The following is a 14,322-nucleotide window of genomic DNA, read 5'->3' on the forward strand; positions in this document are numbered from 1 at the left end:
AAATAAGTTTGGATTCAATCCAAATGATTATTCAATTAAGATCTGAGAGAAACATTAAAGTAAATACTATATCATTTTTAAAAAAGCATTCGTTATACCCGAGACAAACCCAAAAGTGAATGCTATACAGTTTTAAAGCCATTTAAGTTTAGAGAAATAGATAAAACACACAAAATAAAAACGTATTTACATGCAATTCAATGACTGATGCTCTGTTTTCTCCAAGACATTCCTAAAATAGGAATTAGAAAACAAGCAAAATATTTTAAAAAATACTTTTCATAAAAAAACAAAGCTTATATCAGGGGAAAAAAACATTTCTAACAATACTGCAAGATTTATTTCACTTTTCTATATAAAAAATTAATAAACAGAGATTTATTAAGTAATTGGTTAATTTGTTTATTGAACCATGTCTCGTCATCGACAATAATTGTGGGGCGTTGCAAATGGATCCGAGAGTGGGAAGTGAGATGGAAAACGTGGCTTAGAATACTGCCAGACAGACGGACAAACAGACAGACAGACTGACTGAGTACGTTAATATAAGCTTCTAAGCTTCTAAGCATCGTAATGAAAATAGTGTAATCTAGTTTTCACTTCATACAATGTGTAGCATCAAATAACAAACTTATTAAATCATCATCAGTAAGATACTATTGTAAATTTCACATGTAATGTTAACTAGAAGCTGGGATATGAATGTATATTTGGTGTGTGCTATCGTACCAATTGTTTGCTCTAATTATGTACAGTACTGTTTTGTGTGTGTGTAATGCCTAATCAAAAGAAACAGCTGGGAAAAGTGGCACTGGGTAGATCCACATGGAAAGAGAACATAAATGAAGGATCCAGGATTGCAGATGCCATACACAACAGCAGCAGAAAGAAAGGTGAAAGTGCAACGGCGCCTGGTGATCACATATGTCCAACCTGTGACCGCAGCTATGTATCAAGGATTGGCCTCTTTAGTCACACAAGAAGTTGCAAAGGCAATAGATCGTCTCACGAGACGTAAAATGCCACAACTGAAGAGCCAATGTCCTCACGGATAATAAAAGAGTATTAATATTATTAGAAGTAGTAGTATAATCTAAAGGAAAAGGAATGACTGTGATCGAAATAGTTGATTCGAATATACAGCAAAAGTTTTTTTTACAAAAAAACTTAAATTAATAGTAAACCTGACCCTAGCCCAAACCCTAGCTATTAGCAAACATCATCATCTACATCAGGGGTTCTCAACCTGTGGGTCGCGACCCCCTTGGGGGTCGATTGACGATTTGCCAGGGGTCGCCTAAGACCATCGAAAATATGGATTATTAATATTATTAGAAGTAGTAGTATAATCTGAAGGAAAAGGAATGGTTATGATCGAAATAGTTGATTCGAATATACAGCAAAAGTTTTTTTTACAAAAAACTTAAATTAATAGTAAACCTGACACTAGCCCAAACCCTAGCTATTAGCAAACATCATCATCTACATCAGGGGTTCTCAACCTGTGGGTCGCGACCCCCTTGGGGGTCGATTGACGATTTGCCAGGGGTCGCCTAAGACCATCGAAAATATGGATTGTTATTGTCTATTCTTCTATTGCTGAATGTGTGTGTGTGGGGGGGGGGGGTCGCGGCAGACTGGGGTATTGTAAAAACGGGTCGCCGGGCATAAAAGGTTGAGAACCGCTGATCTAAATTGTAATAAACAAACATTAAGTTACTGTTTTTATCGGCTTTGATAGTTTTCACATTGTCATTTTTTTGTTTTCAGAAGTGGAGCGTCCTACATTTTTAGCTCTACCCTTCACTTGACCTTCTGAGAAGAGCTGAACAGAAGGAAAGATACCAGTGGTATAGCTATGTAAACTCTTGAGCTTTATTAAACATTATGAAAGCGAACTTAAATAATGTATATATATAAGTAAACTTCCCCTTTTAGATCTTGGTGGTGTCATGTGGCCAGCACAACGACCAACCGCCTTTTTTTTTACCTTGCACCAACTAAGTCAAGTACCCATTAGAGTTCGGTGGATTCAGAGGCGACCTAAAAATCTCGAAATCTAAAATCCCAATCTTCACTGAGATTCGAACCCAGGACCCCCCCAGGTTCGAAAGCCAAGCTCTTAACCGCTCAGCCATCCCACATATAAATGATTCTACCTTTAAAGCCCCCATTGCTTGTGTATTCTCCGAGAGAACATAGGTCAACAGTCTCCTACTCTGTCTCAGCTCATCAAAGATCTGTTCGCTGCTAGCTTTCAAACGATTATTTTGGTCAGTAAATTTGCTCAGGAACATCCTTAGGCTCTGGCTGTCCCCCATCTGGCTGTCCCCCATGCTTCTCTGCAGCTGAGAGCAGTTAGAGCTTAATTGTCGGATCTGTACAGCAAGATGCTCAGTTGAAGGCTGGACACTGCTACGTTCAAGGCCATGTCTCTCCAGGTTTCTAACAGAACTCTCATCTGACTTTAATTAAAAAGAAAACAAAACAGGCACATATTTTTTAAATTTTTTTTTTGGTGAAAAAAAAATTGAAATGAATTTAAATGATAACAAATTTGGTTTTATTAAAATAAAAAAAAATGTCAGCGCGACATGCTTTAGTTCGATTGGGGTAGCCATTAAATCATTGAATACAATCCAACGTTTTGATATTAACTTCACTATATCAAAGCCACTCGGTGATCGGAAAACATGAAAAGGACCAAGATGCCTGTGTGTAGTCTTTGAATGAACTCTTTATGTTGTTTCTGTTCTATTTGTGTGAATGTTTCTGTTGTGTTGTCTTTATATGAGAAAAAGAGTCCTTGTAATCACAACAAAATTCTATAGGAATCAATAAAGCAGTCTTAGTCTTAGTCTTCACATGTAATGTTGAATTTTAACTGTGGCATAAACATTATAAACATTCATAAGCTATACTCTGTATGCTTCTAATGTATTGTTATCTTTATACTTTAATCGAAAGAGGCATCTTCTCAAGGATAATTATTATTATCGTTATTATGATATACTATGATGAAGAAGTCATCTTGTTTTTCAAAACATGACACATGGTTAGTTTGAGGTGTTTGAAGCTAGTACGTGGCAAAAAATTCCAACCAATAGTTTGTTTCTTTCATAGACTCCCTGCTTTCCCTGTAATAAATTACTATGCTATTATTGGTGTCTATAATAACTATTATAATAATTATGTATAACAAGAAAGAGTAAGTTTAACTATTTAAGTATAGAAAACCTTTACCGATGCGGGTGATGTTCTTACAAAAATCTTTTTTCTCGCTCCTCCATTTCTGTCAGTCTCGAAATCCTCTTTTTCCATTCTTGATCTATTTTCTGAGACACCAAAAGTACACGAGTTATTAGTTTTGTATAATATTTTTGTAGCTACTTGTTAAATCTTGTAGATACATATTTTTTTTTTGGCTAAGTGCAGTGAAATGTTTAGTTTCAGAAATTTGGTTTGGAACAATAGTAATTTTTGTAGAATTGATTTCAGTTAAAATCTGGCACTTTTGAATGTATTGAGCTTTTTTTTTTTCATTAAGGTCATAATGTCAAACACTATCACAGCATTTAAAATAAAATAAGAAACTTTATAAGAGAGAGAGACAGAGAGAGAGAGAGAGAGAGAGAGAGACAGACAGAGAGAGAGAGAGAGACAGAGACAGACAGACAGAGAGAAAGAGAGAGACAGACAGAGACAGACAGACAGAGACAGAGACAGACAGAGAGAGAGACAGACAGAGAGAGAGTGAGAGAGACAGAGAGACAGAGAGAGACAGAGAGACGAATGCTCCATTATGGAGCTGGTGATTGTTTCGGGACAAATTACTTTATTGGCGCCCCCCCCTTTACCCATATTCTGTGCACATCACATAGAAATATAGGCTGCGTGTGACGCCCACCTGAGGTTGGCGCCCGGGGCACCTTCCCCCCCTTTGCCCCCTCCCCTCACTATGCCTATGGTTTGTACTGGTAATAAATAATAATAACAAAAATGGAACGTTTCTAGCCCCGCCCACTTCCTGCTCCCCAGGAAAACAAAAAGTCCTGGTTAATCGTATGTATAAATCTACTCAAGGTCTGAGTACATGGAACTTGCATGAAACACCGGTTACCTCCCATAATTTATTTCCTCTTCTTCTTCTTGTAAATTACAGACAACAACGAAGAAAATTACATTTCATGTGTCAATCTAGTCATGCATGACTTAAACTCTGCTAAGCCATTGATTTTCCTGGCTGATTCGCGAATCGAGTTGAAATTTGAAACAATTATTAATTTACCTAAAACAACAAGGAATCCATTTGAAACATAAACCAATTAGTTAATTAATTATTGGTATTTAATTATTTTGTTTGGTATTTTAAAAAATGAAAACACATGCTACTTATTGAGAGATGTGGCTGTATATGTGGAGTACTTCACATAAGTACGTTTTCTAGACGTTGCAAACATTGGTTAATCAATTAGTGGTAATAAATTATTTATTTTCTTTTTATAGAAAAAAAGAATGAGCTTATTTGTGCAGCATTGAGATATACGGCAGCTACTCAGCGCTTCTTTCTTTTGTATAAGTTTTGTTTTTGTCCTTATACCTACCTATAGTCAGTCGTGGGACAGTTAATAACACTTTCGTTGAAATAACTAGATACTTTCATTCTATTTAATATTTGAATCCAAAACGACAATGAAATAGATATGCATCATATCATGCTTACACTTTCCAGAGAGGGCAAATCAAAATGTCTCTAACCTTAGGAGCAAACGTTCAAAACATGACGTTTCATTAGTGCTTCCTTAATGCTTTTCTCCACCTTATTTCTTATAACTCTATAATTAAGAAAAAAAAAAGGATACAGATTTAAAACTGAAAATCATATGCTTGTCATTATGTATATACAATTTGAGGAAATGTATTACTCAAGCTTAAATAGCTCTGATCTGTCTGCATTTATTATCTGACATACTGCGTTTTTCTAAATTAGGCAAATAGTGTTTCTTAGAACTGTTTAGCTCGCTGTCAGTGGCATATCGTCTACTCTGAGATATAAACTGAAAATGAAAATGGGATTGTAGGTTACATCTTTAAGCTTTCATCTTATTCGTTTTGCCACAGAAGCAGATGACCTTAACATCATCTGCCCTATAGATCGCAAGGTTGAAAGAGGAGCTTTACTTTACTTTTATTTAAAGCTTTCTGAGAAGATATACATTCAATAAATATGAATGAAGTCATTATGCTTCGTTGCACAGCGAGGAGGCTTGCCAACAGGAAATAAAATTACTGTGTTTGGGATTTTCATGAAAAAAAACAACAAACCAACAAAAAAAACAACAACTATGTCAATGTCGCTAAAATGCCCTTTAATAGTGACAATAAATTGACGTAAAGTTGAAATACAAAGGGGAAGAACTTCGAGAATTTGATTTTCATGTGTTAAATATAGTTTGAAAAACTAGCATATAACTTTAAAAACAACAAAACTTATCAACACTTCCATTATTACAAAGCTGTCTGTCTGTGTTTCTGTCTGTCTGGCCAAAAGTTTGTACACGTTCTGTGACGTTATTTCTCTGACACCCAATCTCGGATCAAGCTGAAATTTTGCACAATTTTACCTGACAACACAAGAATCAATAATAATAATAAAAAATTAACCTATCAGTTAATTAACTATTGGTAATAAATTACTTTGTTTGGTATCTCAAACAAGGGAATTAAATGGTACTTGACTGACGTGGCGGTATAAACTGAATTAATCCCTTTTCTATAAACAATAGATATTTATACAATTTTCGCCAGCAGAGTGGCTACCACGTTAGCCCGAGAAGGCTAAAGCTCACTAGTTCAAATTCATGTCGTTGCCTTTTTATTTATTTTTTTTTAATGCTTTTTTTTATATTTTTAATCTAGATCTATTACAAATTTAATTAAATGACTGATCCAAATTTATTGATACAAGTACGCTTAACCAAAATTTTGTGGGTTTTTTTTATAAAGCATTTGTATGTTTTTCTTGTTCCTTACACCGGATGTACCAAAACGCCAACTATTATAGTTGTTGGTTTCGACATAGAACAAAATCTCTTATATTACAAAAAAACAGGTAATGTTTAGGGCTTCGAATTTCCAAGCTTAGATTTTCAACTTTTTTTTTCTCTTTTTTTTTTTTTTAAATTATCAGTTGATTTTTGTTGTTGTTGGATGGCTGCCTGGTCGTGCGGTTTGCGCGCTGGACTGTCGTTCAGATTCATCGATGGCCCCGGGTTCAAACCCTGCCCGCTCCCATCCCCGGTCGTCCTGCGGGAGGTGTGGACTAGGAAGTAATTATCTTCAACTCTGAAGGAACATCCGAAACATGTAAAACATTTTACAAACATTTTTACAAACGAAAGTGGTTACGCGATAAATATTACAGATTGTTTTCTTTTTTTGTCAATAAATAGTAAATCTGATCAATTAAAATCCTCCGTCTTGTCAGTTAAAATAGGCTATAGGTAAAAAGGTGGTCTTAAGGCCATGTGTTGATGGATTAGTTTCGCAACTAGGTTACGGCGACCCACATAAGCAGATGATATATTCGATTAACTCAGGGTTATGGTGACCTACACATCGAAACTATTCGTTACAGAAGACCCGAACACTGACCTGCCACGTCACAGCCTGAGGGCAGTTTAGACCAATAGCTCGCTGCCATGCCGTAGAGTCCAAGTTTACAAGCTATGGACTATGGATTACAAAGTTACAAACATAGGATGAATAATGAGCTGTAGATGTCAGGGGAATGCGTTTCTGCAGTGAAAAATGCAAGAAAACGCTAAAAGCGCTCCCCCAGACCCCTAGAGAAAGGCCTCAACATGACTTTTTAAATTCTCATATACATATATAAATATATAAATATATATATATATATATATATATATATATATATATATATATATCGGTACGTGACGTTTTGGCGCCGCCGTTTTGGCCCCGCCGTTTTGGCGACGGTGCTTTTTGGCGCGAGATAATTTAATAAGCACGTAACTTTTATAATAATGTTTATTTCACTCTACCATAATATTGTATGTATAGTATGAATTCTAACACCGTTCAGCGAATTGTTTTTTTTTTAATTATAAAGGTTTTGCTTATTTCATGAATATAGGCCTATAATATGTCAGATTCATGAATGGTAATGACATGCTATATGTGAGTTCTGCTAATCGCACTGGATGATATTTTTGGATTTCTTTCCAAAAGATTTTGTTTTTTATTTGACATTAGTGTAATATACGAACTAGCTAAGTGTCACACTGTAATATAACAAAAACCATGTTAACATCTAAAGCTCTATTACGCTGAATGACGACAATAACTCCACACATAGTAAAGATCAAGACACGGAATGTGGTCAGTACAAACTCTAACGTGAATCCACAAATATAAACAAACACTAGGGGCGACAATAGATAGAAACAAATTCACGACACTAAGATACTTTGAAAAGATATATTTTGAGAAATTGGGTAGGGGTGATTTGGGTGACACATCTCGCATTGACGCAGGTAGAGTTAAACAAATGAAGACAAGACCAGCACCGAGCACTGGTCGTTGGCGTCATGCGTCCGGCGATCATCTCCTTGGGAATGGTCATTACATGTGACACCTATCCCGCCCCCTCTCTTCTGCTCACATTTCACTCCTTGTATATACTCTTTCCTCCACCCCTCCCCTCTCTCACGCGTAAGACGATAATCTGTTTCTAGCACTCCACTTGAACTCCCTAGGTGCGAATTTATAATCCTTAATCTTTAATTCCGAGAGCGGTCCAAAGTCTACCCCTTTCTCTCAATCTCTTCGCCCCTACGTCTTTACAAGCTCGCGTAGTTTGGACCATTCACTAATCATTTTATCCAGTACGCAGACAGACTAGAAAAACTTTCGCCATTTCATTCTATTATATTTCTAACTGAAAACCTGGTGGCAGTCTATATAAACAATGGGAAAAGTCCAGTCGAAGCGAGGAAAAGACAAAATTTCGCATGAAGGATATCTCTATGTTTTCGATAAGTTTAGTGCAGACCACTCTAAGAAGTTCTGGCGTTGTGAACTTAAAAATGAATGTAGAGCTCGTCTACACACAGATGCTGTAAACAAAGACCTTGTTCTAAATCAACTAGGCCAGCACAGCCATGGAAGTGTTGCTGCACAACTTCAGGCTGCCTCTATTTTAACAACAATTAAAAAGAAGGCTGCTTCTTCCACAGAGATCCCATCTTGTATCATAAACAGCTCTCTACAGTCAACATATCCGTTATGTGCAATACATGGCTGCTTGTTTCATCTGACAAAAAAATATGTGAAAGAAATTGACAGATGAAAATCTTCTTCCAATGTACAACAATGATCCAGAATTTGCTTTGGCAGCTAGAATGATAGTTGCATTAGCATTTGTTCCCATCGAGGGCTTGGATATGGCTGTTGAAACTCTGGCAAATGAGCTGCCTTGACATCTTACTCCGATAATCAACTGGTTTGAGGACACTTATATTGGACGCAGTAGAAATCGACGATGTGCTCTGTTTCCTCCTCCTATGTGGTCTGTCTATCAGAGAACACTCAATGGGGATAATCGAACAAACAATTTTGCGGAAGCAGCACATCGGCGACTACAAGCCGAGTTTGGAATGAGCCACCCAACCAAATGGAAATTCATTGATGGAATACGAGCTGTCCAGAAAGGCCGTGACCTTATATAAGAACAATATATCCGGAGAGACCAGCCGCTTTCTAAACGAAAAAAGTATATTGACACAGACAAGAGAATCAATGTAATTGTACAAACTTATCAACAGAGGAACATCATTGAATACCTCAAGGGACTTGCACACAACTTTTTAATGAACCCTTGAATTCCAGCGACTTAGGCAAATAACCATGGTGTCTATGTATACTTAACTTATAGTCTTTTGAGAAACATGATACATGTATTATATTTTTACTAATTATTAGCAAGTGTTTGGTATGTATAGCTGGAGATACCATACAGTCATTAAATAAACCAATGTTAATGTAAACAAATAATTGCATCAATTTTTAGTCTATCATCGTTTCATTTTTTTTTTCTTTTTTTTTTTAAATTTTAAAGTAATATCTTAAAAAAACTTTTTGAAAATAAAAGTGTGCCTCTTAATAAACACACATACACAAGCCAAAATGTTTATTAAAGAAAATGATGTGAAACACAAACACACATTTACATTTAGTACGTGAAAAATATGTCTTAACACAAACACTCATGCAAAACATAGATATGAATAATTCTTTTAAAAGAAATAATACAATAAACGTACATAATGTATATCGCGCCAAAACGTCCCCTCGCCAAAACGGCTGGCGCCAAAACGACCTTCGCGCCAAAACGGCGGGGCCAAAACGGCGTCGCCAAAACGTCCTGCTTCGATATACATATATATATATGCTGTACGCACGTTTATGCATACGGTTAGGATTTACTGGGCGTTAGGGTTAGGGTTTGGAAAAAAATCGCCCCCCCCCAACACTCCAAAGTTCTGTATCCGCTAGTGGACACGATGGACTGAGACATTAACAATCATTCAGGCCTTAGCATAAAGCATAAGTGGGCCCTTAACAGCACATCACCAGTCAAGTTCATGACATAATCAAAAAAAAAAACAACTTGACCATGCCGAGAAACACTTCAAGGATGGCATCCTGAATAAGGCGACAATGCTGGCAAACTAACTTGGTATTGAGTTGGTGCTACCGAGAGTTTGCAGTCAACAAACTAACCTGGTATTGAGTTGGTGCTACCGAGAGTTTGCAGTCAACAAACTAACCTGGTATTGAGTTGGTGCTACCGAGAGTATGCAGTCAACAAACTAACCTGGTATTGAGTTGGTGCTACCGAGAGTTTGCAGTCAACAAACTAACCGAGCAAAAACCGCATGTTGGATTTGGGGATTATTACAGAACACGGTTTTACACTCCGTATCTCGATTCGTTAGTTTCTTCATTAACGCCTCGCTTTTTAAGCAGTAATAATGCTCAGTTCAACCTGTTGTGTCTACATCCTAAAATGAAGCAAGAGCTGCAACGTAAAGAAAATATCAGAACTGCCAGATAAGCGTTCGTCTACGGCTTGTTTGTATTAAATAATTTTTTAAACAAAAAAAAAATATTTTTTTTGTAAATCGTTAGTAGATTGTATAGCAGAAAACATTTAATTTATTGATAAAATATTTTAAAACATTTTATAAGATACTTTTTAAATAAAAAAAAAAGGGGGGGGGGGCATGGTGGCTAAATGGTAAGGCGATGAATCCCGGGTTGACCTGGAATTGAAATTGCGGGACTTTTGGACGTCCAGTCAACTTTAAAGGGTATTTGAGATTAACTGGGGAAGTAGAGGAGGTTAGTCATTGTGCTCTGCCGTATAGATCGCCAGGTCAGAATAGGGAACTTTACTTTTATTTTAAAACATTCCAATTCCATTTGAGATGATAAGAATAAATCTTTTCACCAGGACATTGCAAGTTGCAAATTATGATAAATGGAATTTTCAATCTCATTTATAGTTTTTGAGATCTAAATGGGACGGATGAACGGACAGACAGACCACACAAAATCAATAGCGGCTTTTCCCATTTTGGAAGCCGATAGAAATGTGTCGACTAATGACTAATTTGTTAGCCTCCCATGTGTACGTCTCGTTGTTATACTTTGAAATTATCAATGTTGAAATGAAAAAGGGACATTGGGGAAATACAGCCTGGTACCCCTTTCAAGGGGTCTCAAGTACGAGCTGATTGGGGAAATACAGCCTGGCTACCTTTCAAGGGGTCTCAAGTACGAGATGACTGGCAAATACAGCCTGGCTACCTTTCAAGGGGTCTCAAGTACGAGCTGATTGGGGAAATACAGCCTTGGCTACCTTTCAAGGGGTCCCAAGTACGAGATGACTGGCAAATACAGCCTGGCTACCTTTCAAGGGGTCTCAAGTACGAGCTGATTGGGGAAATACAGCCTGGCTACCTTTCAAGGGGTCTCAAGTAGGAGCTGATTGGGGAAATACAGACAGGCTACCTTTCAAGGGGTCTCAAGTACGAGCTGATTGGGGAAATACAGCCTGGCTACCTTTCAAGGGGTCTCAAGTACGAGATGACTGGCAAATACAGCAACGCTAGCTTTCAAGGGGTCTCAAGTACGAGCTGATTGGGGAAATACAGCCTGGCTACCTTTCAAGGGGTCTCAAGTACGAGCTGATTGGGGAAATACAGACAGGCTACCTTTCAAGGGGTCTCAAGTACGAGCTGATTGGGGAAATACAGCCTGGCTACCTTTCAAGGGGTCTCAAGTACGAGATGACTGGCAAATACAGCCTGGCTACCTTTCAAGGGGTCTCAAGTACGAGCTGATTGGGGAAATACAGCCTGGCTACCTTTCAAGGGGTCTCAAGTACGAGCTGATTGGGGAAATAGAGACAGGCTACCTTTCAAGGGGTCTCAAGTACGAGATGACTGGCAAATACAGCCACGCTACCTTTCAAGGGGTCTCAAGTACGAGCTGATTGGGGAAATACAGCCTTGGCTACCTTTCAAGGGGTCTCAAGTACGAGATGACTGGCAAATACAGCCACGCTACCTTTCAAGGGGTCTCAAGTACGAGCTGATTGGGGAAATACAGACAGGCTACCTTTCAAGGGGTCTCAAGTACGAGCTGATTGGGGAAATACAGCCTGGCTACCTTTCAAGGGGTCTCAAGTACGAGATGACTGGCAAATACAGCCTGGTTACCTTTCAAGGGGTCTCAAGTACGAGCTGATTGGGGAAATACAGCCTTGGCTACCTTTCAAGGGGTCTCAAGTACGAGATGACTGGCAAATACAGCCTGGCTACCTTTCAAGGGGTCTCAAGTACGAGCTGATAGGCAATACAGCCTGGCTACCTTTCAAGTGGTCTCAAGTACTAGCTGATAGGCAAATACAGCCAGGCTAACTTTCAAGGGGTCTCAAGTATTAGCTGATAGGCAAATACAGCCAGGCTAACTTTCAAGGGGTCTCAAGTACGAGCTGATAGGCAAATACAGCCTGGCTACCTTTCAAGGGGTTCGAATCCTGGTGAAGACTAGGATTTTTAATTTCGGCATCTTCGGGCGCCTCTGAGTCCAGCCAGCTCTAATGGGTACTTGACATTAGTTAGGGAAAAGTAAAGGCGGTTGGTCGTTGTGCTGGCCACCCATGTTAACCGTAAGCCACAGAAACAGATGACCTTTACAACATCTGCCCAATAGACCACAAGGTCTGAAAGGGGAACTTTACTTTTTTTTTTTTACTACAAGTACGAGCTGAGTTGTGTTTGCTAAGCCCTTCTCCAAGATTCCCCCCTCCCAATTTAAGATCCACAAAAGATATCAAATCATTGAACCACAGCGCATTGAGCATACTATAACATGAAATAAACACTACACACAAATTAAAGAAATAAATCTTTAAACGGAACCAAATTGAAAACATAAACTATAATGTATATCTAAGTGTATTATAGAAATAACATTACCTGCCGACACCTGCTGTTACATAATCTCTAGCCTGTATCTAACATTTAAATCCCTTGACTTTGACTACTTTTAACAGTTCGGTACGTGACCTCGTCACTGCCATCGATAACCAATGAATCTATGTACTGCAAGCTGTGTCCTGAAAATAAAGTGGAAATGAAAGAGTTTTAGGCTACGCTGAAGTTCAAACTGAAACTGAAAATGTGATATGCATGGGCAGGTATATTTATGAGGACATATGCTTATTATACAGGGCCGGTCCTACAGATTGCGGGGCCCTATGCGAAACGGATTGCCTTTTTTGGGGTGTGATAAGGATAATAAGTGAAAATTAAGATTTTGTTTTTGTAAATAAATTCGTCTTTGCATTTTATACATACTTTGCTAAGTACAAAATCACTGGCAAATTAGCTTTACGAGCCATCTACAGAAGATTATAGTTTTTCAACAAAAAGCCGATAAACATTCAGATCTGCCTTTTAGATTTACTATCGACTACCAAAATATCGTGTTTTTTTTTTAAAGAGGTTGAGATAGATTTACATCTATATTTATATGCCAGTGACTATTAAAGTAAATTAAGAATTTGAACTTATTTACATTTGTATTAAATGAAAGCTGACAATGCCGTTTTTTTTTTTTTTTTTTTGCTTGTTGGATTGGCGTTTTCCATATTGAATGACACCCAGAAATGACAATTTTGTCTGTTTTTAAGGAGATTTTCGTCAGTTTTCAGAAGATTTTAAGAATTTCATGAGATTTTCATGACTTTTTCGTATATTTTACAATTTCGGGAGAATTCCAGAAACCCTTTAGTATTAAATTAAAATGTTTTGTTTTCATAATTTACACCTAGAATTCGCGCGGGGCCTATGAAAGTGCGGGGCCCACTGCGGCCGCATAGGTTGCAGTGGCCTAAGACCGGCCTTGTGCTTATATGCAGAATTGGTGAGGAGGATCAAAATCATGGAATCGAAAATCTTAAGAAGGATTTAATGTATCCACTACTAAGACCGCACAACAAATGAGGAAATTCAATTCAGGATCACAAAGGCTTTTGAGACCCTCTATAATCAAGTGTACTTACCGTTTAAAAAAAAAACGTAAGCTAAGACTGTTCGGCTATATCACAAGATCCACAGAGCTTGCAAAGACCTTTCTGCAGGGAACAGATCCAGGAGAAAGAAGGAGTAATGTTGTTGTTTTTTTCCTTTGCTAAGACTTTATTGTTTCCGGAATGTTCGATTCGCAAGCGCCGCATCCTCTAAAGAGTCTAACTAGTTCAGAGATCATCTCGATAGTTGATACCATTAGTAGGCTATGTACGTAATCATCATCACTGTGTATGATAGCGGATATCTATGTGGAGATTATCACTGTGTATGATATCAGGTTATGACCGTAGAGATCATCCACTAATGTAGTCCAGTTGTAGATAACTAATAGCGTACCTTGAAGTCAACCCAATAATCTGTTGAGCTATTAGAGTTTTTTTTTAGTATACAAACAGATATAATTGACATACAGACTTTATGACTTTTATTTCACGTGTCATGTTGAAGAGAAACGGGTGTATGAACGTATATCTTGTGTGCTATCGTACACAGTGTTTGCTCTAATTATGTATTGTTTTTTATAATGCACAATTTTATTGTAAAACAAATTTCCTCACGGAAAATAAAGTTTATTATTATGTTAGAAACGAACGAGTATTCATTCTCTGGCGCTGCCAGGGTCGAGTTTCGCTAAAGA

The 14,322-nt window shown here is 37.7% G+C and overlaps 1 protein-coding gene and 1 long non-coding RNA gene across 5 annotated transcripts in view; one reads left to right on the plus strand and one right to left on the minus strand.

The window, feature by feature from the left end:
- Positions 1 to 1,898, plus strand: part of LOC129923080 (uncharacterized) — a 17,629-nt gene extending 15,731 nt beyond the window's left edge. For both annotated transcript variants that reach the window (XR_008774988.1, XR_008774987.1), the window contains one exon: positions 1,771 to 1,898. This is a non-coding gene — a long non-coding RNA (uncharacterized LOC129923080). The remainder of the gene's footprint in view (positions 1 to 1,770) is intronic.
- The window catches only part of LOC106072188 (protein PF3D7_1417600-like), a 24,713-nt gene extending 10,870 nt beyond the window's left edge, over positions 1 to 13,843 (minus strand). Inside the window, exons 1-6 of one of the 3 annotated variants that reach the window (XM_056012157.1) lie at positions 13,658 to 13,843; positions 12,570 to 12,709; positions 4,759 to 4,835; positions 3,244 to 3,335; positions 2,160 to 2,465; positions 191 to 232 (exon numbers count right to left, since the gene is read on the minus strand). In XM_056012157.1, coding sequence (XP_055868132.1) covers positions 191 to 232; positions 2,160 to 2,465; positions 3,244 to 3,321 — 426 coding nt within the window. In that variant the 5' untranslated portion in view covers positions 3,322 to 3,335; positions 4,759 to 4,835; positions 12,570 to 12,709; positions 13,658 to 13,843. Of the gene's footprint in view, positions 1 to 190; positions 233 to 2,159; positions 2,466 to 3,243; positions 3,336 to 4,723; positions 4,836 to 12,569; positions 12,710 to 13,657 lie in introns of all 3 variants that reach the window. The other 2 variants (XM_056012159.1, XM_056012158.1) reach the window with 2 other exon arrangements.
- Between the last annotated feature and the right edge of the window lie 479 nt (positions 13,844 to 14,322).

This window comes from Biomphalaria glabrata, chromosome 15 (genome assembly GCF_947242115.1).
Source record: "Biomphalaria glabrata chromosome 15, xgBioGlab47.1, whole genome shotgun sequence".
Taxonomy (NCBI): domain Eukaryota; kingdom Metazoa; phylum Mollusca; class Gastropoda; family Planorbidae; genus Biomphalaria; species Biomphalaria glabrata.